Raw genomic sequence first — 24,658 nt, forward strand, 5'->3', positions numbered from 1 at the left:
TCTTTCTTATGACTGAGTAGTATTCCATTGCATATAGACTTCATCTTCTTCATTCATCCATTGATGAACACTCTATGTCTTTTGTTTGAAGAATTAGTTCACTTATGTTTAAGGTAATTATGGATAGGTATGTACTTTTGGCATTTAGTTCATTGTTTTCTGGCTGTTTTATAGTTGTTCCTTGTTTCTTCTTACTTTGCTCTCTTCCCTTAGGGTTTTATGTCTTTCTTCAGTACCTAGTTTAGATTCCATTCTCATAATTTTTTTGTGTATCTCCTCTAGGTTTTTGCTTTGTGGTTACCATGAGGCTTACAGGTCTCAGCCTATTATACCCACTAGTCTATTTTAAGTCGATGTCAAGTTAAGTTTGAACATGTACTAAAACCCTACATTTTTACTCCTCCATCCATGTTTTGTTTTTGATGTCATGTTTTACATACTTTAATTTCGTGTATCCTCCAACTAATTATTGTAATTATAGTTATTTTTACTATTTTTATATTTTAACCTTCATGATAACTTTATTATATATTTTCCTTTACCAGTGACATTTTTAGTTTTATATGTTTCCTTGTTCCTAATAGGTGCCCTTTCCCTTATGTACTTACTTATTTTTTAAAGATTTTATTTATTTATTCATGAGGAACACAGAGAGAGAGGCAGAGACATAGGCAGAAAGAGAAGTAGGCTCCCTGTGGAAAGCCCAACAGGGGACTTCGATCCCAGGAACCCGGGATCATACCCTGAGCTGAAGGCAGATGCTCAACCACTGAGCCACCCAGGCGTCTCTCCCTTCAGTTTAAAGAAGTCCCTTTAACATTGCTTTTAAGGCCAGTTTAGTGGTGGCCTTTTTTTGCTTGTCTGGAAAACTATGTCTCCTACAGTTGAATGATGACCTTGCCAGGTAAAATCTTGATTGCCAGTTTTTGCTTTAGCACTTTGAATGCATCCTACCACTCCCTCTGATCTGCAAGGTTTCTGTTGAAAATCTGCATGTAGTCTTATGGGCATTCCCTTATACATAACACTTTTTTTTTTTCTCTTGCTGCTTTAAGATTCTGTAAGGTTCCATCTTTAATTTTTGACATTTTAATTATAATGTGTTCTGATGTGGGTCTCTTTAGGTGGGCTTTCTAAATCTGAATGTCAGTTTCCTCCTTCCCCAGGTTAGGGAAGTTTTCAGCAATTATTTCTTTAAATAAGTTTTCTATCTCTTTCTCTTTTCCTTCTGGTACCCCTATTATGCGTATGTTGATCTGTTTGATATTGTCTCAGAGGTTCCTTAAGCTATCTTCACTTGAGGTTTGTTTTGTGTGTTTTTGCCTTTTTTTTTTTTTTTTTTTTTGGTCTTCCTGTTGCTCTGTTTTGATGAGCACTGTCTTGTCTTTCAGGGCACTGATCCTTCCTTCTGTTTAATCTCATCTTCTGTTGAACACCTTTACTGTATTTTTCAGTTTAGTTAGTGTATTCTTCAGCTCTGTGACTTCTGTCTGGTACTTTCTTATATTTTATATCCCTGTGTTGAAGTCTTTCTGTGTTCATCCATATGCCTGAGATTGGTGAGCATCTTTGTGATCATTACTTTGAACATTATCAGGTAAATTACTTATCTCCATTTAATGAAGGTATTTTTCTGGGGTTTTATCTTGTTCTTTCCACTGGAGAATGTATCTCTTTTCCTCATTTTGCTTTACTCTCTGTGTCTGTTTCTATGTATAATGTCAAACAGTGTGTCTCCCAGTCTTGAAGGAATGGTCATAGGAAGATGGGGGTGTGTCTTAGTCTGCTGTCTATATCTGACCAGGGAGTGGTAGCCTGCCAGGAACTGTTTCTCTAATTGTTTCAAACCTGTGGGGCCCAGATATACAAGTTCCCCTTGGCTCAGAGACATATGTTTAAGGGGCATCACTTGTGTGTTCTGAATGCACCTGCTGGCTTTGGTGACATGGGTCCACAGGAGAGTGCCAGACTGGGGCATGTCTTTCCACAGGCTTTGGGAGGGCAAATGAGTGCTGAGATACTGGCAAACACACTTGCTAAGTTTGGCATTTTGCATCTTTTAAAGGGGAGAATGGGAGCACCATTCTAGGGGAAGCAGCACCAGCAAGGTAGGAGAGTGCAAAAATGCCACATAGCAGCATCTCCATTCCTGGAGAGAGTTCCAGCAGATGCCTGCCCTTCTGGCAGGTGCTTTAAGATTAGCCAATTAATTTCTTTCACATATGGTCTAGGTGCTTTTCAACTTGCTGTTTTTGTACAGGTACCCAGAGTAAGTGACCTGCACATGAGCCCTTTAAAGATGAAAGTCTCAGCTTCTCACAGTACTTTGGGTCTTCTAGGTGTAAGTCATGGTGGTTTTCTTCTTTCTTTCTTTCTTTTCTTTCTTTCTTTCTTTCTTTCTTTCTTTCTTTCTTTCTTTCTTTCTTTCTTTCTTTCTTTCTTTCTTCTTTCTTCTTCCTTTCTTTCTTTTTTAAAGATTTTGTTTATTTATTAATGAGAGACGCAGAGAGAGAGAGGCAGAGACATAGGCACGGGGAGAAACAGGCTCCCTCCAGGGAGCCTGATGCAAGACTCAGTCCCAGGACTCCATGATCATGACCTGAGCCAAAGGCAGATGCTCAACCACTGAGCCACCCAGGTGTCCCCATGCTGGTTTTCAAAGCCAGATGTTTTGGGGCCTTGTCTCTCTGGTGCAGGTCCCAAGGGTTGGGGTGCATGATATGAGGATCAAATACTTTGCTCCTTAGGGATATAATCTGTATTTGTGAGATCCATCCCTGCCATGCCAGTAGTGGGGTTTTTGATGAGACCATGTCTCTGCCTCTTCTACCTTTCTTGATTTGGCCCTTTTATCTTTTTGTTGTGGAGTTGCTATTCAGCTTATTTTGAGATCTTTCCAGGGAGAATTATTCTAGAGATAGCCGTAGATTTGGTGTATCAATGGAAGAAGGTCAGTTCAGGGTCTTCATATGCCACCATCTTGAATTTCTGCAAAGAATAGGGCCATTTTCATAACATATTTGAATTTTTAAAAAGCCTCGTTTATGGTTTACAATATGGGAGTAATTGTTATAAATTGTTTATAAACTATTCTCATTTGACCATTTTTGGATATACTTTTTTTTTAAAGATTTTATTTATTCATGAGAGACGCAGAGAGAGAGGCAGAGATACAGGCAGAGGGAGAAGCAGGCTCCATGCTGGGAGCCCAACGTGGGACTTGATTCCAGGTCTCCAGGATCACACCCCAGGCTGCAGGCAGCACTAAACTGCTGCGCCACCAGGGCTGCCCCATTTATGGATATACTTATAAATTATTGCTTCATACACATTCAGGGGCACCTTGAGAAAATTGAGGTAGTTTCATACATTTGAAATTAAACATTTAATGAGTACATATGATTAGAAAGCTGGTAGTACGTCTGCTCTTAGACTATAGGGTGCATGGAGAGTTACAGTGAGAGAACAGATAGAAAGATAGCCTTACCAGCACATAGTGATACATTACATTACAGTTCAAAATGTTTTTCAGTATTAGGATATAACAGTATTGTAATTTTCTTTGCCTAGACATTTTCAAGTACATTTTCTAATGTTAAAAATCTATTTCTTGTTTTTCAAGGTAAACATTTGCTCTATAATGCAAAATAACACTCTAAAAATAATATTGTTTTTAAAATAATATTAAATTTAAAATAAAATTTACCTGGAAGGACTGTAAGACAGAGGTAACATGATTGCATCCTGAAGATGATTTGGGTGGCTCAGGGATACAAGTGAGGGCAACATAATTTTGGTGCCTTGGAATTATGCTCAAATGTGTGTTTTGCATACTTAAATATGTATAACACGTTAAAGTTTTTATTTAAATTCCAGTTAGTTATCATAAAGTGTAATGCTAGTTTTAGATGTATAATACAGTGATTCGGCACTTCCACAAACACCTGGTGCTCGTCATAACAAGTGCCCCTTTCAGTCTTCATCATCTATTCAACCCATCCCCCTACCTGCCTCCCCTCTGGCAACCATCTGTTGGTTCTCTACAGTTAAGAGTCTGATTCCTGGTTTGCCCCCCACCTTTTTCCCTTTGCTCATTTGTTTTGTCTTCTGAACTCCACATATGAGTGAAATCATATGGTATTTCTCCTCTGACTGATTTATTTCACCTAGCACAATCCTTTCTAGCTCTATCCATGTCACTGCAAATGGCAAGATTTCATTCTTTTTGATGACTGAGTAATATTCCATTGTGTCTGTGTGTGTGTGTGTGCACACGCACATATCACTTCTTTATCCATTCATCAATTATGGACATGTGGGCTGTTTTCATGTTTTGGCTATTATAAGTAATGCTACTATAAACATTGGGGTGCATGTATCCCTTTGAATTTGTGCTTTTGTATTCTTGGGGTAAATACCTAGTTAGTATAATTGCTGGGTCATAGGGTAGCTCTATTTTTAACTTTATGAGGAACCTCCACACTGTTTTCCAGAGTGGCTGCACTAGTTTGTATTCCTACCAACTTTGCGAGGGGGTTCCCCTTTCTCTGCATCTTCACCAACACCTGTTGTTTCTTGTGTTGATTTTAGTCCTCCTGACAGTATGAGGTCATATCTCATTGTAGTTTTGATTTGTAGTTCCCTGATGATGAATTATATGCATAACATTTTAAAAGTAATTTTATGATTTTTTTCTATTTGAAGATTCCTCTTCACCAAGCCCATTCCCCTGCCACCTCTATGTGCCAATTCAAAGAATAGTCATCTCTCATCAATTCTGTGATCACATCTTTTTGGATCATGAGCACAGTTACTAAGACACATTAGCCATTAATATCTGTTAATTGTACCAATAAGGTGATAATGCAAAGTTTGAAACACTTTTACACAATTATGCCTTATTAGAAACAATCTTTTATTAAATTTGCCTTTTATGTAAACCTATGTAGTTATCAACTTATGAATCAAGGAGCTAAAATTGCAGTGTACTTTTTCTAAAAAAAGAGCTACAAGGAAATGTCACAGATATTTGCACTTGAAGAACTTAAGATAGATATTTACACCAAAATAGAGTGTCATTATTTCCCAGAAATGTATTTATGAAATGTTATCGTAATTGTTTTAACATTTCCCTGTGTTGTAGGATTTGATCATCAGTATCCAGAAGTTTTTCTTTTTTTTTTTTTTTTTTTTAATTTTTTTTTTTTATTTATTTATGATAGGAACACAGTGAGAGAGAGAGAGGCAGAGACACAGGCAGAGGGAGAAGCAGGCTCCATGCACCGGGAGCCTGATGTGGGATTCGATCCCGGATCTCCAGGATCGCGCCCTGGGCCAAAGGCAGGCGCCAAACCGCTGCGCCACCCAGGGATCCCCAGAAGTTTTTCTTGAGCTTTTATTGTGAGGTAGAAGGTATGAAGGAACTCAGACATATAAGCCAACTTACAAGGAACACATAGAAAAACAAAGTATTTATTCATTAAAACTGACCATTTCATTAATAATGACAAAACAGGTTGATTGCATTCCTCAGCAGTATTTGGAGGTTACGGTTTTGATATAATGTGTTTGATTCTTGAATGTTATGAAGGACCATCAAGATCAAAGCTTCCTTAAGACATAAATGTCCAAATTTTACCTTATGTAAAAGGTCACCATCCTGGAAGTCACCATCGTCTTTGCAAAGATCAGTTAAATCACAAGACCATAGTCAGCACCACTGCCGGATGAGCCTGGCTGGTAATGCTTAAGTGCGCTCCCTCACGGGGTCCTCAGAAACCACACAGGATATGGTATGACCGTTAGACTATAGACACCTCATGAGGAGGCCCTGTGACTTCGATTCCGCCCCAGCACCTACAATGACCATTGTGTTTTTCTCACTGGGCACCAGCAAATGTCAACAACTGGCTGAGTAATCTGTGAGTAGCTGCCTGAAGAGCCAGTATCTCTTTACCATAGAGCAGATGAAAGGAAGATTCCAAATCAACTGAGACAAATTCCACTCAAGATCCCCTGATGTGGTAGGAGTCACAGGGCAAATACAAGATAACATCAAGGAACTTGAGCTGAAGCTGAGTGGGTGCATGGAAAATTCCATGTCCTGGGGAAATTTGTAGGGTAAATTTAACAGTTGGAGGATAGCAGATACCTCAATATTTGTATCTCTTTACCTACAAATAAATGGCATTTTGCTTTGCTAAAGTCGTCAAGAGTTAGAGATGCCCTGATGTGGTAGGAGTCAAGTTAGAGCTAGGGGTGGAGGGGAGAAATTAGGACAGAATAATAAAAGAAAACATAATGCAAACTACAGACTCATTTAGGGTCTTCATAAAAAGGATATATTTAATTATAAATATATTTCTGATACATGATGTTTTTGAGTTTTTACTATGTGTGAGGTATCAAGGTAGGGACATTTTATACATTTCTTACTGTAATCTTTACAACAACCTCATTAGAGAGGAAAAGTCATTATCCTCATTTTGTATAATGAGAAAATCAAGGCCAGACAGATGAATTAACTTGCCTAATGTTCCACTGGCAGAAAGCCATGGGATTTGGATTTGCAGTTGCCATATTTTCCATTGTAAACATTCATAAGACATTGTGGCCAAGGAAAGCAACCAGGGCTGAGGTGGTGTGTGTGTGTGTGGGGGGGGGCAGTTATTTTTGTCACCAGGAGAACATCACCTGTACTCTTTGCCTTGGCTGAACTGGGACTGTGGAGAATCACTGCATTTATTTAGATAACAAATCACTGTGTTTCACCAGTAGTAAACCTGTACACTTGTCATGAGTTGGATTTAGGTGACAGAGTTTGCTCTGAATATACTATTATAATTTAGAATTTGGGAACTGAAAGAAAACCATAGCAAATACAATTCTTCCCTGTGTCTTGAGGTTTCTGGGTATGCAGAGAACACAGCAGGCCCTGTGTCCTTAGAGTACCACACCCTCCTGAGCTCTAGTTTCAAGCCTAATACTTCCTGTCTTACCACCCCAGAAATATTTTGAATGGAATAAATTCATTCTCGTTAATGTCTCCTTTTTAATAGATTGCTTAACTCTTTAGTTGACGTTTTCTTTCTTCTAAAGCAGGACTCGTTTTTATGACTGTGTTTTAAAGATAGTTATAGATGATCATGTAATGACTGTCAAAAGGGAGGAGTGATGAAAGTGATTATCTGTGAATTGAGCTAGATCTAGTAAAATTCCTATTGGTCTTGATAACAGACTTGATTTAAAAGTTTGCAAATCATTCTAAAATGTTATGTTTCTCCAGATGCAATCTTCCTCCTTTGTCAAGTGAATACACTAAAGATGTTGGATCTAAAAGTCATTTAGTGACAGCTAACCCCAGCATAATCCGGCAAAGGTAAGAGTTTATGACTTCTGTTTGTGAGGAACTAAAGAGGAAGGCCTTTGAAGTATTTAACATCTTAAGGCAGTGAACATAATTTAGTTTGAGAAACAAAGAAGAAAACCATCTGGACAGGCAGGAAAGATGAAGGAGGGAATTGTAAATAAACGAAGGAGGATTGTGGGAATCTGAACACTATTTTATGCTTCTTCTGGGATTCTGTTTCTTGCCTTTAGAAATGGTATAAATAACATGAGAATCGATTGTTTTGCTCATAGAAGCAATATAAGAGCTTGCTTCCTCATTCTTACTACTGTGTCACTTATTGGCGTTAGTCCCAACTCATTGATTGGCATTGATTGGTGAACTGAACTAATATTAATGTTTTGTTAAAGAATAAAAACAAGAAATGATCCATCTACTGCATATGTATGCGGGACAATAGCAAAATTGTCAGACTATACGGGAATGTATAATCATATGATGATATTACATTACATTATATTGCATTCAATAAGGTTTGGGAAAGCAGATGGAAAATTCTTGCTCCCAAATGAATTCTGGAGATCTTAGACAGCTGCTGTGGAAGCTTTTGGGGGTTGGACTCCAGTTGACAAAGCCCATCAGTAAACTATTGGCTGTTTCTCCAAGGATTGTTCATTGTAGAGAATGACTCAATCTCTGTGAAAAGAGGAGTCAAACATCGCCTTATGCTCTCCTGCATAGCTAGCAATTAGCACTGAAATACCCAGATGTTGTAGTCTTAGGCACTTGTCATCTAGGGGAGTCTTATCCAAGTGACTAGCACATGTGTGTCACTTTATAAGCAATGCTGCATTGCTTGTTTTGGTTCACAAGTAAGCATTCCCATATAATAGATGTCTAGAAATGCAAGCAAACCATTTTTAATTTTGATAGATACTGTGAAATCACCTTTCCAAAATGTACCATTTACTTTCTCTTTTGTAAAGGATAAGACTGCCTATTTCCCAATACTAAAAACAACATCATGTACTATTAATCTTTTAAATTTTTGGCAATTTGTTGGATGAGAGATGATATATTATTTTTTACTTAATACACATTTTTTTGCTGAAAATAGCAAGGGCTATTTTCTCTGTGAATTGTCTGCTTGTATTTTTTGTTCATTTGTGCAATTTTTCTTTTTCTTAAGATTTTATTTATTTGAGAGAGAGAGCAGGAGCAGGGGTGGAGGGGGGTGCAGAGGGAGAAGGAAAAGCAGACTTACCGCTAAGCAGGGAGCCCAATGTGGGATTCTATCTTAGGACCCTGAGATCATGACCTGAGCCCAAGGCAGGCACTTGACCCACTGTGCCATCCACATGCCCCATGCTATTTTTCTTCTTAAATACTTTCTAAAAAGTATTTTCCTGTTGATTTATAGGAACTGTTTATGTTATAGGTGTTAACTGTTTATATTATAGATATATTTGCTATATATGTAGCAAGTATTTTCTTCTAGCCTATCATAGATCTTTTAACTTAGACCCTTTCAAAATGTAATATGTTTTATGAAATGAAATTTGTGGTCTTTTCCATTATGGCTTCTTTAAAAGAAAACCAACTCTTTCTATGGATGATCTTCCTTACCCACATCCCTTCCATTGAAAAAATATTGTCCTATATGTTTCTAGTGCATTTATAGTTTCATTTTTTTATTTAAGAAATTTAATCCATGTAAATATTTATTTTTAAAACAATAGCTTTATTGTTTTCAACAAAAATAAATATATATAGGAGGCACACATAATTATAGTAGCAAAAATAAGGTTTTGAGAAATTAACGTTTATCAATATATTTAAAAGAGATTCTCAGCAAGGAGCTTTGCTATAGCCTTTGCTAGGCTATATGTTTAGAGTGCATTCTTTAAAAAAATACAGCTTTATTGAGGTATAATTAAATTACAAAAACCTGTATGTTTAATGTATATATAGTTTGGTAAGTTTGAGCATATACAGACACCATGATACTACTACCACCTTGAGTAGATATCTCTATCACCTCCAGCAGTTTCCCTTTGTGTGTGTGTGTGTGTGTGTGTGTGTGTGTGTAGTAAGAATGTGTAACATGAGATCTGCCTTCTTTATAAGTTGTTCAGTGGATATAATAAGTGCATTCTTTTCGACAGTACGCAGAACAGACATTATTTAGGGTGAAACACACAGTTAGAAAGGGCTTTGCAGGAAGTCACACTTATCTTCTGATTGAGTTTTTATGGGCTAGGAAAAGAGAGGCTGTTCTAAGATGGCAGGAGAGTATACTGAGTCTTCAAACCCATTGCTATTGTTCTCTTCCTTTCTTGGCTGGGTTTTGGATGCGGGTAGCCGCAAAGATCTATCTGTTCATGGGGTTATCCTTAATCATCATACTGCCTCTGTTGGCTCTCAAACATTTTTGTTCAAATACCCTTTAAAAATATTTTTAAAATCTGGGGCCCCTGGGTGGATCAGTCAGTTGAGCATCCAACTCTTGATTTTGGCTCAGGTCATGATCCCAGGGTCATGAGATCAAGCTCCACATCGGGCTCCGGGTTCAGTGTGGAGTCTCTCTCCCTCTGCCTCTGCCCCATCCCCTGCTTGCACACTCTCTTTCTCCCTAAATAAATAAAAAAAAAAATCTTTTTTAAAAAAGGTATTTTAAAAATCCATCATTATTTTCTTGATCATTTTTAAGTTATCTAATTTTTTTGGCATAAGCTTCAATTGTTACCAGGTATGTACTTTCATTGTATTTTATATTGTGCATATGCTTTAAATAAGTATTGCCAAAATCTCAGAAGTGCAGATTTAGCTCTCTGGTTGTTATATAGCCTCATAATGAAGTCAGTGTTGTTTGTCAAAGTAATTCATAAGTTGAGCTGACTTTCTGTAAGAAAAAGGCTAACCACCTTTTAATTTGAGTAAGTGTTGAAATGTAACCCATATAATCATCTTACTTCTGAATTCTAATTATTTAACGTATAAGTAGGGTATGGGAGCTGCCATGAGTTTATCCCTGGATAAAATGAGGTATAACCTCTTTGTATTTCTTATAAGGATCTTTTTGCTTTTTCTCAAGGGATACTTTCTCAGAAACTGTATCTTGGAAATGTTTCTTTGCTGGCCTGCATTGTTTTTACTCTCTGGGAAAATGGGTTGCTGTAACAGTTGAGTTGATAGGAGGTGGAGGAGAGAAAATTAGGAAAGTAGAGTCTGGAAAAGAGAGAGTTGCCTAGACTGTCAAATTAGTCTTGAGCAAGTAAGTTTTAGAAAAGTATATAAGTGGAAATCGAGGATTTGGAAGTTTTTGGGGGAAGAGGAAGATAACATAAGAACTTCATAAGAACAATGTTCCCAAGGTGCTCATTCAGCAAATACTTTTTGAAATCTGTTCTGGGACAGGGAATACTAACTTGAATGAGAGGTGACTAAAGATCACACCCTGAGGTTGCACACACAGTAAGCAGATATTCCCGTGGTCCTATTGAATGGTCTGTATTGGGATCTTAGGGGTTTCCTGAACCACTTCTGAAATTTATACAAAAATTTCTTGTATGTGCACATATTTTTTTTTATCAGATTTTCCATGGGTTCTATTAACTCACAAATGTTTAAAATTTACTGACTGAGCCTGAGTCATTCTACAGTAGCATGGTGTAAAAATAGAGATGAGAGTTCTCCAAGCTTGTTTTAAAAGAGTTTTTCAATAGAAGAGTTGAAAACTCAATGAGCCATTTGCCCATAACAGAAGTTCAGTATATATTGGAGCAAATGATTGTTAAAGATAAAAACTGAAACTTAATCGATTGTCCTGTTATGATATTAATAGTTCATTTTTAAACTTTGAAGCTCCAACTTGGGAAGTGATTATTTGCTGCCACTAGCAAAAAGCAGCAAGATTCTGAGTATGTGTGTGTTTGCATGTAAGCATATTAGAGGTGATAGTATAGGTGTGAGCAGCTGGAGGTCAAGAATGTTTCATATGTGCTCTTGAGACTGCAGCATGTTGTTTGGCATATAAGACATGCAGACTAAATGTTTATGGAATGAATGAATAAGTAGATATATATATTTCAAAATCTTCTTTAAATCAAATTTTACAAACCAAATTTTGAATATCATTTGAATTGTCTTATAAAAGGAGTTTTGGGTTTTTTTTTTGGTGTCAGTTAAAAATATTTATGACCTTAAGATGAGAAGATGAATTTTTTAGTAACAGATATTTTTAAATAGTATTAGTTGAATACTTAGCTGGGAAGACTTATTTACTCTTTTTAATTTTTTATTTATTTTTATTTTCATTTTTTTCTAAGATTTCATTTAGTTATTCATGAGTATGAATGTAGGACTCAATCCCGGGACTGCGGGATCATGCCCTAAGCTGAAGGCAGATGCTCAACAGCTGAGCTACCCAGGTACCCAGGTATCCCTTTTTTTTTTTTTTTTTTTTAGTTGACATGAATTAGGAAACAAAAACATTTTCAGAACAAATGGAGTATAAATCAATGATGGAGTTAACATTTTAAAATTTGTAATGCGTAACATTTAATTAATTAGGAGGACTTGATACGAAACTCCAGGATTTATGTTGAGATTCTTAATATCAAATAAGGCCTGAGTAATCTCTGCCTCTGCAAATGGAAGAGACTTCATCCAATGGTTATTTCCTCTGATTCTGCTAAAGGCAATTTGGAGTGTAGTGATATTAGCAGAGAGGACAATTATTTATTTTATTTATGTACTTTAAAAGAATAATTTGAGCATTGAGGAAAATAACTTTGATCTAAAGAAGATTATAGCAGTTTCTCTTTAAAATTTTATATGACTCATGTCTCAGACTGTGTTCCTAAAACTTCCATATCTGTTCTGTTGGATGACTTCTTTTTTCTTTTCTCTCCAAACTCAGAGCAGCTTATCAGTGTTTGCATCAAGGCTTGGCAGTCACTGATAACCATTCAGTCTAACGTCTGTCATGATATAAGAGAACTAAAAAGCAGATACTAAAACTGGAACTAGAGAGAGCAAGTAGAAGATAGAGAAGAGATGCCTCTAAAAAGATACAGATCTTCATGAAATTTGTGACTGAGAGGCGATATTACACAGTAGTGAAGAACACAAGTTTGGCTTTAAACAGATTTGTGTTCAAATTCTGGTGCCAGTACTAATGGGTGCTTCTGCTTACTGGCTATGTAATGTTAGTTTCTTAACCTCCCATCTGTCAAGTGAGAAAAAAAATTGTCTTGAGGATTGCTGAGAGATATAAATGAGATAATATAACTATGTCCAGTAGAAACTGTTCTGACTAATATCTAGCAGAGCTACGCAAGAGGACTCTCTTGTTGAAATGCATTTTCTTGGATAAAACATATTTTCAAATGTATTATTGGGCTCATGAAATTTAAGGAATCTCCAAGAGTATCTGCACTTGGTATCTGCACAAGGGTATCTGCACATTTCTCCCCAAACAAAAACTCCTACAAAACACAAAATCAGGGAACTAGAATCAATTAGGAGATATAAAACTCTGATCTCAATGCTAAGAGCTGAAGACCAAGCCCAGGACCTATCTTACTAAAAATGTGTGTCCATATTAAGCCCTGATATGGGACCTAATGTCCTATGTCATTAGCATCCCCTGGTTTCCAACAGAAGCACAAACTTCTTCTGGAGGAAAATTCTCAGAATTCCTCTATATCACTTTCAAACAAATAAAAGCTCGTAAGCAAAAACTGAAATGCAAACAAACCACTAACATTGAGAGTTCTTAGAGACAAAAAGCAAATGAAAAATTACAGATTTTTCATCCTGGCATCCACAAATGCCTGAAGATATTCTGGAATTGTCAGATGCAGTATATAACCAAGTATGAAATCTTTATAGAAAAAAATAAGTCAATAAGAGAATATCAAAATTAACTAGGTAACCTTGAGCAAGAACTGAGTAGAGCTTTTACAAATGGAAAATGATTGTTGAAATGAACACACATCAGATTAGACCTAGCCAAAGGAGAACTGGTGAGCTAGAGTAGAGGATATAGAAAATATGGAGGCAGGATAACAAAACATGGAGGATAGAATGAGAAGAATTACATTAGAGTAGAATTGTGAAATTATAAAATAGAGGTAAAGGTTGAGATCTTTTAAACTTAAATAATAACATAATCCATAAATATAGGAAACATGAAGCATCAAAGTCAATTAAATTTAAAAAAATGCAAACCTAAACCATTTTAGTGAAACTAAAGATAAGAAGCTATAAGAAGAGGCCAGGGAAAAGACAGATCTGTCTGAGAAAAGACAAATAACCTGCAAAAGAATGATAATTAATTAAAAAGCAGACTTCTTCCAACAGTAAAAATGGAAATCAGAAAGCAGTGGAAAAGTACCTTCTAAGTCCTGAGAGAAGAAATGATTGACATAGAGATGTATACTCAGCAAGTTATTTTTCAAAATAAAAAACATTTTCTGAAAAACAGACATGGAGAGTATTCATCACCAATAGACTTTCACTGAAAGGAATTCTAAAGAATGTATCTTAGGAAAAAAGAATGTTACTTCAGAAGGGAAAGCTGGGATGCAAAGAACTTGGTAGGTGTATAAACAAATTTAAACATACCTCATGTGCATAAAATAATAATACATTACCTTTATGCATGATTTTGATTTGTAGTGTCTAAACCAAAAGCACAACTAAAGTCCTGAAAAATTACATCACCTAAATTGAGAGGGGGAGATCAGAGTTGCAGTGTTTTAAAACTCTTATTTCAGTTATTCATTGCACAATAACACACCCAACAACAATTATTTCTGTGTTTCACAGTTTTTGTGGGTCAGAAGTTCAGGAAGAACTAGGCTGAGCAGATCTGGCTCATGACCTCTCACCCTGTGGCTGGAGTTGAAATGGCAAAGTATTGGAGCAGTGGGGGTCTATCTCCTTCCCCATGTGCTCTTAGGGCCCTCTACGTGGTCTCTCCCTATGGGCTAGTTTGGGCACTTTCACAGATGGACTCTTTACCTGGTATCTGGCTTCCCCCAAAGCTAGTATCCGAAGAGAGAACAAAGTGGAAGTGCGTGGCATTTTTATAACCTCACATTGGAAGTGACTTCGTATTTCCTTCATACTCGGTGTGTCAGTTCCATCATATTTTGTTGTTTCAAGCAATCACAGGTTCAAGGAGAAAGAGTTCTAGCATAGACCCACGTCTTGTTAGGAAGAGTATCAAAGTCACATTGTTAGAAGAGTAGTATGTATGACAGGAGATATGGTCATGGTCATCTTTAGAAAATGTAATCTGCCACAGTCTGCCCTTAGGCCAAACAATTCATCTCCCTTGAACTTTCAAAATAAACTCAGCTGCTCCCTGAAGATCCTCCAGGACTTATCCCATGACAGCATTGACTTAAAGTCCCCGGATCTCCATAAAGTTGAAAGAAATAGCAACAACAGCAAAAAACCAGAAAAATATAACCTAAAACCAAAAATACAACAGAGGGGATTTAAAAAGCCAGCTTTGATTTTTTTAAATGTTTAAGTGGATTCTTTGAAAAGGTGGTAAATAAAAATTATTTTAAAATAGGCTTTTCATTATTTTCCTACAAAACTGCTCTAAAAACAAAGTAAATACTCCTAGTGTATACAAATATATGTATCGTGTAATGGAGAATTTGAAAACAATGACACTCTTAAAACATATAAAAATATATCTGTCATTTTGTAACTTATAATATGTCTGTACTGATGGAATAGTATGTAAAGATACTTTGAAGTAAAGTTCATGAATAATTTTAATAAATGGCAAAATGCTCATGTTATAGTATTAAGTGAAAAAATAAGTACGTAAATGTGTATGCTTCAATCATAAATATAAAATTATTTACATAGAAAACCTCTAAGGAAATAAATCAACATTTTCCAAATTTGCTGCAAAATTTTATAATAGGAGAAAATCTTCAAAAAAACAAGCTTTGTTACTTGATATTTTCTCCTAATAAGAGCTCTTTTTGACAATACAGCAGCCCTGTGAATTAGAGAGGCAGACTACATGTATAAAACCCCATTTGTGTGTGTGTGTGTCTTCCTGTCCCTCCAGATCTAAGTGAGATTAGCTTAGACCTCACATTTTGTGTTCTGAATTTAGAAGGTCACCATATTCTCTGATCTTTCTAGTGATATTGTTCTGGGAGCAATGGAGGTGAGTGTGGCACCAGCAACCCTGACACAAAATGGTTATTATATCAGTGTCCATTTATTTCCTTTCCCCTGTTTTCCCCTGCATCATCTTCTAATCCTTAGCATTAAATAGCAGGTCAGAGCAAATATTACTCTAAAAGCATTAGTTCATAATTAGTAAATAGATATTGGGGTAGTCTAAATTCTCCTGGTAATTTCATGCAGATCCATTGAGAATGGGTTGCATCCCAGTGATAAAACATTAGGGGGTGGACTCAGCAAGAATACCGGTTTAAGAGTCTTTACCCGGGATTTATAGTAACAGCACCATAACAAAAATTTGTACCTGCTCCTCCTCAACCTTCTTTTTAATATGTACTTTAGTTGCATATTTTTCATAATCAGCAGAATGTCAGTGAGTTCCAGTTAGAGTGGAAGGAAAGGAAAAAGTGAAGGCAGATTTCTGGAAACCAATAGGATGGCATTGGTTGTGTGATCTAAGATAAATTTCTCAACCATTCTGCATATAGCATGGCAGGAAAAATGTTAACAGTTGGCACCAGAATTTTGTTTAGCAAGTGTGCTGTCTGTGTATGGAACTCTTTCTTGCTAATTTCAGCTAGGGAGACACTCGAGGGCATGGTGTTGATTCCAGAGTTGAATGTGAGTAGTAGAAAAGTATAGAAGCATTGGAATGAGCCAAAAAAGAGGAGATAAGCAATAAAGAAGAGCTAGAGAAGGGAGAGGTGGTGAAGGAGCAGGAGAGAAATCTTTGGGAACCTTAGCCAGGTTGGCTAGAAAAGAACTGAAATATCTAAAATCAGTTGTAAATGGTTTTTCTGGAACCTGTGTGTTCTGATATTATTTCCCTGTGACCTCCCTCTCACCTTCTCTTACTCTTCACAGTTCTAATATATCCAGGCATTTTTACATATGATATCTGTGTGTGTGTGTGTGTGTGTGTGTGTGTGTGTGTGTGGTGGAGGGATTGTTTAATCTGGGATCCGTATGGTCTGGGCTCTTAGGAGCAGCATAATGGCACTTAGGAGCAGGAGGGCCTTGAAAATGTAATTCTACCAGGACTATTCAGATTGAAATCCTGGGTGTGCTGCACTTGGGCTGATTGCATGGCCCTTTTGGAATGTGGAGACACCCTCTCGACTCACAAAGATATTTCATTAGAGCTAAGGCATTTGTACCCCAGCTTAACTGTGGGAGGCAACCTTAAATGTAAAGTCTGAAACTGGCTAATTATCTTACCAATCTGTATGTGCTAAGAGCTTCTTTGGGCAAGATGATGGGGGTCCATCTGTGAATGATTGCATTTCATAGAGTTCATTCTGTGTGCAGTGATTTCAGATTGTTCAGCTATTAATGAACTTCACTGATATCTTCACCAAAAAGGGTAAGATAGTAGTAATTATTAGTATGTATATGAACATTTCTGTAGTCTCTGAAAATTATTTTATCATTAAACTTTTATTTGTAATTAATTTTACTGGAGCATATGAACCATGTGGATTAAAAAGAATATAGTTTTAGAAATTATTAATTATAACTGTATTTGATTATATCTTGGTTAAAATCATGTTATATGTTCTTATTGAAAAAATTTGCTTTTCAACTTAAATTATGTGTCTCTAGAAGTTTCTATGACTAAATCAGTTTAATTAATTTATTTATTAAAGATTTTATTTATTTATTCATGAGAGACACAGAAGGGGGGGGAGGCAGAGACACAGGCAGAAGGAGAAGCAAGCTCCATGCAGGGAGCCCAGTGTGGGACTTGATCCCAGGACTCCAGGATCATGCCCTGGACCAAAGGCAGGCACTAAGCCACTGAGCCACCCAGGGATCCCCTAAATCACTTTAATATAATAGAAGGATTATGTTTTTAATCAAAGCTTTGGTGTTTGGCTGATCTATAAATCATGATATGCATTTTGACTTTAGTTTCCATTATTAGCTCTCATATCTGGAGCTCTGTGTGACACAGTGACACACACCTGCACACATAGCAATAACCAAGGAGGAAAGCATCTTAAAAATCAGAGTTGGTATAAATTATGGACAAGGGCAGAATATAAATTGATAGGACAGATGGCATATTTGATAAATACTATTGCAAGTACTAATGAAGGGGATGTAGAAGGTAGGATTGCCCATAAAACAAAATAATGTAATTTATTGATTATGAGATGTACAATTTTTTATATTTTAGTATCTGTGAGATGTAGCTGCCTTTTGTAGCCTCTGTTACCAGTAGAGGCTGAAGCATAGTTGAAACCGCCTGAGCAGAGAGGACCTTGGTCAAAGCTCCTCCTGTCCTGTCATCTTCATTGATATATGTGCATCATTGGTACTGCACATACTGACTTTGATTGGCATTTATTTATTTTTATTTTTTTAAAGATTTTATTTATTTATTCATGAGAGACATAGAGAGAGAGGCAGAGACATAGGCAGAGGGAGAGGCAGATTCCTCGTGGGGATCCCAATGTGGGAATTCATCCCAGGACTCCAGGACTACACTCTCTGAGCCAAAGGCAGATGCTCAGCCGCTGAGCCACCCAGGTGTCCCTTTGATTGGCATTTAAAATATCTTTGAAAAGATGGAATATCTATTGTTTATTTAAAAAAAATGGAAACTCCTTGATTTGTAAGCAAATTATTATTTCAGAGAAGTGACGGAAATAATTCTGTATTTTCTTGCAAAGCAGCAAAATAAGAGGGAAAAAAATTCCCACAAGTAGGTGCAACTGTGTTAGAAAATAGTTACTAAGCCAGATGCAAAATGATTCTGTATATCACATGCCAAAGGGTGCAAGGGAAAGCAGAAAAAAAATCTCTCAGTTCCCCCGAATGGAGGAAACAGGTCCAAACGAATAGAAGATACTGCAGGATGATCCATAGCACTGTAGTAAAAACATGCAGTCCTAGTTTCTTTGGCTGTGCTCTTCTTTTCTGTATTATTGGAAAATAATATGATGGCATCTTATATGTGATAAAATATAATGTCCTTTAAATAAATGATACTTTCCAGTTACTTGGAAATTCAAATGAGTAGAGAGGAGAGAAAAGAACCACCCTTTGGAGAGAGTGAGCCACGTAAAAAAGAAGATATGAAGCCGTGCAAAACTGTGAGGCACATAAACCGGCCCAAGGAGAGGCAGTGGGGAGGTATTCACGTTGTCCTGATCTTTCAGCGAGAACATTTGTGACAGATAACTTAAAAGATGTGCTTCGTCAGAGATGAAGTGACATGACAGACTTGCCCTGAACCTAGATCTTTGGACTCTTTTCTTGGGAAGTAGTTGGAGATACCACCTATAGGGGTTTATAGTTGGAATCACAGCTTAGAGAGTTCTGAATAGGAGAAGAGAAAAACTCTTAAGAGGCCCATAAATGACTTTACCATTTATTAAAAGGGAAAGGGGGGATTTATTGATTTAGAAATAATTGGGTGAAACTCCTGGTGAGGAAAAAAAAAAAAGTAATTTCTGACTTCCTAACACTGTATCACAGAGCTTCTGCCGGCAACAGGAGGTATAAAAGAGTAACAGAATACATGTTCAATAAATGTTAAAAAAAAAAAAAACACCACAGGAAGCCACAAGATTACTACTTAAACATGATGAACCAGCAGGAAAAAAGACCACAGGCCACTACAAGTTAATATAGGAAGCCTTTTTATGAAGATGTAATTCACAGTACCTCCTATTTCCAGTTGTTTTTTGGAGTTGTGGAACACAGAGGCAGCCCATCACAAAATAATTGCTTGTAGTAGCAGCTCTAACTAACCTCCAACCATTTCCCATCCGGATAAAAGGCAACTCCTTGTTTCCCAGATAAATTGTGATTACCCCTTACCGGGTTCTCTGCTTCTGTTGTCCTCTACGCATTTATAGTAAGTCTCACAGCTAAATTATCTTGGGCCATCTTTAGGTTCTTCAAATTACTTTCCTTCAGATGAGGCTAAGTCATTGTCCTCTCTTTCAAGCCACCTCTCCAAAGCCATGGGGCTCCTTCCCTTTTCTAGAATTTTCTAGAATGGCTTGTGCCATTTCTTCACTGGTGTGAACCTCCACGCTAAGATTCTTGGTGACCACATGAAGCTTGTGAGCCACACTCTTTGCTTGGTGTCCTTTTTTCTTCATATTGGAATAGTTTCTGCTCTCTACTACTGCCATCTCCTCTTGTTAGATGTGTTTACAATGCAAAGAGAGGGCAGTTGGCTAGTTCGTCCATATACCACCAAGAATTGCCCACCAGTGGATGAGCAGCCCCACAGCATTTCTCAGGTCCATCCAGTTGCCCACTTCCAGATGACTGTATCATATCTTCCCCTTTGTCAAACCCTCAACACCTCCTCCTCATCCATCTCCTCCGGGTAATAACCTTGCTTTCTACTTCCCTCAGAAAACAGAAGTGATAACAAAGATAACAAAGGTGGCCTGCTCTCACCCCAGAATCCCAGTTTGCCTTGTGAATACAAGTACTTGTCTTGTTTCTTTTTTCCCTTTTAAATGTGCCTCTTTGTAGTAAAACTTTCCAAATCTTAGCCCAATTGTTTAAATGGCATTCAGCCGTATCAATAATAAATTTCAGTCCTGGAATCTTATATGCTCTAATATTTACCTGATGCAAGATTGTTAACCTAGAATCTTTTTTTACCATCATTTTAAGAATTCTCTTCACCTTTTACCTATATTGGATCTCCTAATTCACATAACCTCTATCGTGTTTCTTGGATTATTTTTTTCATTTTGGTGGTGCCCATTCTCCCATAGCTTCCCAGGGAAAGGTACAAGGGAACTGAAAGTTTTGGCACCTTGCATGTCTGAAATTATCTTTATTCTACTCTCATACTTGATTGGTATTTTTGCTAGGATTTTATTTCAGTTTGGAAATCTTTTTTTTTTTAAAGATTTTTAAAAAAAGATTTTATTTATTTATTCATAGAGACACAGAGAAAGAGGCAGAGGCATAGGCAGAGGGAGAAGCAGGCTCCCTGTGGGGATCCTAATGTGGGCCTTGATCTGGGACCTGGGATCACACCCTGAGCTGAAGGCAAATGTTCAACCATTGAGCCACCCAGACGTCCTTGGAAATCCTTTTAGCATTTTTGAGTCAGTGTTTTCTAGATCCCAGTGTTGTTTTGGGAAAATGGATGTCGTTCTGATTTCTGATCTTTTGTGTATGACTTGGATTTCTGCTTGTCCCTGCATTCCAAACTGGTCCCTTCACACCCACTCCCATATCCCCACAGCCCCTTACATCAGTATTTTGAAATTTCCTAACAATGTACATCATTATTGGCCTGATTTATTCATTGTTCTGGTATTCAGTGGATCTTTTCAATCTGCAAGTTCATGTCCTCTCACTTTGGAAAAAGTACTTAAGCTATTCCCTGAACTTCACATTGTCAACGGCTGTGGTCAATTGTCAGTTCTCACCTTACTTTGCCTGTTAGCATCACATGATATATTTGATCTTTCTCCCTTTCTGAATTCACATTTCTCACTTAGCAAGTCAATACTTTTGATTCTCCTGCTAATTCACAAACCACTGCGTCTTGGTAGATTTGCTGGCTTCTTCTCATCTCTTAACCCTATAAACATTGGCCCTATAAACATTGGAGTAAAGGAATTGATCCTCCAACTTCTCTTTTTCTCTGTTTATTCATTCCCTTCAGGATTTCTTCCAGTCTCGTGGTTTTAAATGGACTCTGATGACTCCTAAATTTGTACTGTGTCCAGGATCTGGTTCTTGATCTCTGGACTCATATACCCAGCTCCCAGCTTGACAAACCTATATGGGTATCTAATATGAATATCTTTGAGTACAGAACCTCTACTGATTTCCCCAATCTAATCTAAAGCCCATGTGTTCTACTATTTTCCCCATCTCAAAAAATGGAAACTCGACTTTTCCAGTTGCTCAGCTCAAAAACCTTGGAGTTCTCCTTGGCTTATGTCTTTCTCTCACACCTCACATTTGATTAAATCCAAGGCCAAATTATGAGGAACCTACTCTCAAATGTTGTAACTATTTCTCACTTTCTCCACTGCCACAACCCTGGCCTCCATGGTTTCTCTCCTGAATTATTGCAACAGTCTCCTGACAAATTTTTATGCTTCCACCCTTACTACTTATTATTATAAGCTATTTCTCAGCTACAGCCACTTTCCCATACCCTGTTTTGTGAGGCTAGACCTAAGACTCTGCACATCACATTTTTCCTTTGCCAGCTGATTCCCTGTGAGGCTTTCCGATAGGGAGCACTAGATAGGGAGTAGAGAAGTAAGAGAGGCATCCTGTGGGTTTCCTGTCTTCTTGTGGTTCTGGTAAGTATCACCGTAGCAGAACTCCTTTCCATAGCAGTAGCTGATTCCAACTGGCAGTTTTTTTTCCAGCACTTTCAAACCAGTCAACACAGATGAAAGATTCTTATTCTTGACTCTTAATCATTGGCATTTGTAATACCAGAACAACCCAGTCTGAACAGTGTAGCCTGTTACATTAGCATAAAGTAGAAGAATTAGTTTGTATGTGGCCATCCCAAATTCTTATGCTTCTTTCCTTTATTTTCAGGCATTTTCTTCTTACATAGGCTTGTTTTTCTGCCTTGAATTTTTGTTTCAGTCTGTAACAACTATTTTTTGGTGATGCTCTTCAGCTCAGGGGAAAAAAATGATTTGATCAGTTAATTAATTTGATCAGTTGTTTACCTCTTTCCTGTCCAGGTGTGAAGGTGTTAGTGCCAGGGGTGGTGATGGTGGAGCAGTTGGAATGTCAGGTCAGGATCCCTAGCAGGGTATGGAGTCTTTGGAAAAGCATATGCAGTATTATCATCTAATTATATATTTAAATATTTATATTTGGAAATTTTAAGAAATTTCCCTGTTACTTTCACAATTTAAATTATAGGAAGCCAAGCTCAGAAAGCATTTATTTATTTATTTATCTATCTATCTATCTATCTATCTATCTATTTATTTATTTATTTATTTATTTATTTATTTTGGGGTTCTTTGGGATTTGTAGAAGATCTGTGATTCTTAGGAGAGGTCACACTCACCTTAGGAAGAACATCAGAATCTGGAAAGGCAGTGACCCAGAGATTTTAGTGCTTATTAAAGAGGAATTTGAGTTTAAAAAAAAAAAAGTCTGAGAAATTCTGCTTTACCCTTGCCCTTTCCCCCATTTTGGTACCATTCCTCCAGTTTGGGGTGATGTGGTGTACCTTGGTGCCAAGAATCCTGTCCCCAAGGACCCCTGTGATTCAGATCTTCTCAATGCCCAATCTTTATCTTTTCTTCTTAAGATGATAGCAAGTCATTTGATGATTTGTTCTTAAAGTATTAATGGTTGATAGTGTGTTAATGTGCCCCACTCCCCACAGTGGTTTTACTGGTACTACCTGGAGGAAACTAAGTGCTTTAGTAATTTAGAATAATTCTCTACCTAAGGAAATGCAGACACCCTGACTATCTTGGGGGTGCTGGTTGTTGGGGAGGCATTTTAGACAAAGGATTAGAAAGGAATCTTTAGTGTGTTTCTGTCATACCATTTGTATCGCTAGTTATTCCTCACTGCTACAAGATTAATGACAGCTTTTGGAAAACTAATGGGAAACAGACTCTATTTTTCTGAATTACAAAGCCCCATCTACTTCTGTCCTCTAAGACCAGAGGCTCTTAGAATGTTGTTTCCTTCTGGGGTTCTGTCTCAGCTCATCTCATCATTGCAGCAAATTCTGTGAAACAAAAAACCTGCATTTTTCAAATACTTGCTAGATAATACCTGTGCTTGATAGCAGTAAAAAGCCCAGAAGGCAGAGGTTTCAAAATACAATTTCTCATTAGATGAAAAAGTTTTCTGATTAGAAGCATTGTGTTACCCTGCAAGAGCTTTTGGTTATTAGTTGCTTGAACATAATTCTTCTTATTAAATAAGTGTTTGCAGATAGAGACTTAGCCCTAGATGATTGAAACTCATGGTTATTAGTATTTATATTACTTGACCTCTGCTGCACTTAACACTCTTGTTTCAGCCTCCTTGAAATTCTTTTCTCTCTTGTGTCCCAACATACCTATTTTTCCTCTTTTTTGTTAGCTCCCTTTGCTGGTTTTCCTTTCATCTATCCCTTTAATGTTGGTGTTCCCCACTGTTCCCCTCACCTCTCTTTTTTCTGTCTCCCATTGGCCTTCCCTTGGGGGGAAATAAGCATGGTTTTTTGGCATTTGTAATACCACAACAACCCAATCTGAACAGTGTACCCTGTTATATTAGCATAACAAAGAAGAATTCGTTTCTTCGGGGCCATCCCAAACTTATGCTTCACCCTCAGCCATAAGCACTTGCTAGTGCATATCTATCCCAGGCCTGAGTCTTCTGTGCTTCAGACAGCTGTTTGTCTACAGGCTGGGCTGTCTTCATTTAGAAGCTCCTCACATTCGATATGTCCCCAAACAATTTAATTACCTTTCCCATTGAATCTTCCCTGTCCCTGTAGCAGAGATTAGCACCAATCATCCAGTCAGAGGCGACTGACCTTTAAGTCCCCTCATTCCATCATCCATATCTACTCAGCTGCCACTATTACTTTCATGTTATTCATGAACTCTGTCCTGCCCCATTATTTCCACTGTCATTCCCCTAGTGCAGGCCCTAATATAACAGTTCCTTGCCAGAGCTCAAATGATGTCCTAATATCTTCCTTCAGTCCATTTTTTCCCCTGCCGTACAGGTTTGTCTTCTAGAATCCAAAATCAAAATTTTGCCTGGCTCCCCATTACTTTCTAAATAAGTCTCAGCTCATCACCCTCCCTCCCATTTGCCTCAAGCTCCACTATCACCCATCACTCCCAAAGACCATGCTCACCAGTACATCTGCACACATATGATGCCTTCTGCCTAAATTGTCCTCTTCATGGTCCTTTATAAGGCTTAGCTCTCAAAAGGCTGGTCTCTGCCTTTTTTTTTTTTTTTTAAATCTTTTTGTTTGACACAGAGTTAGTCTTCAGCAAGTAACTGGGTTATTATGTACCACTCTGGTGAAATGCTCTATTCCAACTTTTAAATTAAATCATCATAAATTTTTTTTAAAAGACCAAAAATCAT

General features: G+C 37.4%; 1 protein-coding gene across 1 annotated transcript in view; it reads left to right on the plus strand.

The window, feature by feature from the left end:
* ST8SIA1 (ST8 alpha-N-acetyl-neuraminide alpha-2,8-sialyltransferase 1) overlaps positions 1-24,658 on the plus strand; it is a 151,389-nt gene that overhangs the window by 88,990 nt on the left and 37,741 nt on the right. The window contains exon 4 of the mRNA XM_025995113.2: positions 7,286-7,378. Coding sequence (XP_025850898.1) covers positions 7,286-7,378 — 93 coding nt within the window. The remainder of the gene's footprint in view (positions 1-7,285; positions 7,379-24,658) is intronic.

This window comes from Vulpes vulpes, chromosome 8, assembly GCF_048418805.1.
Source record: "Vulpes vulpes isolate BD-2025 chromosome 8, VulVul3, whole genome shotgun sequence".
Classification (NCBI taxonomy): domain Eukaryota; kingdom Metazoa; phylum Chordata; class Mammalia; order Carnivora; family Canidae; genus Vulpes; species Vulpes vulpes.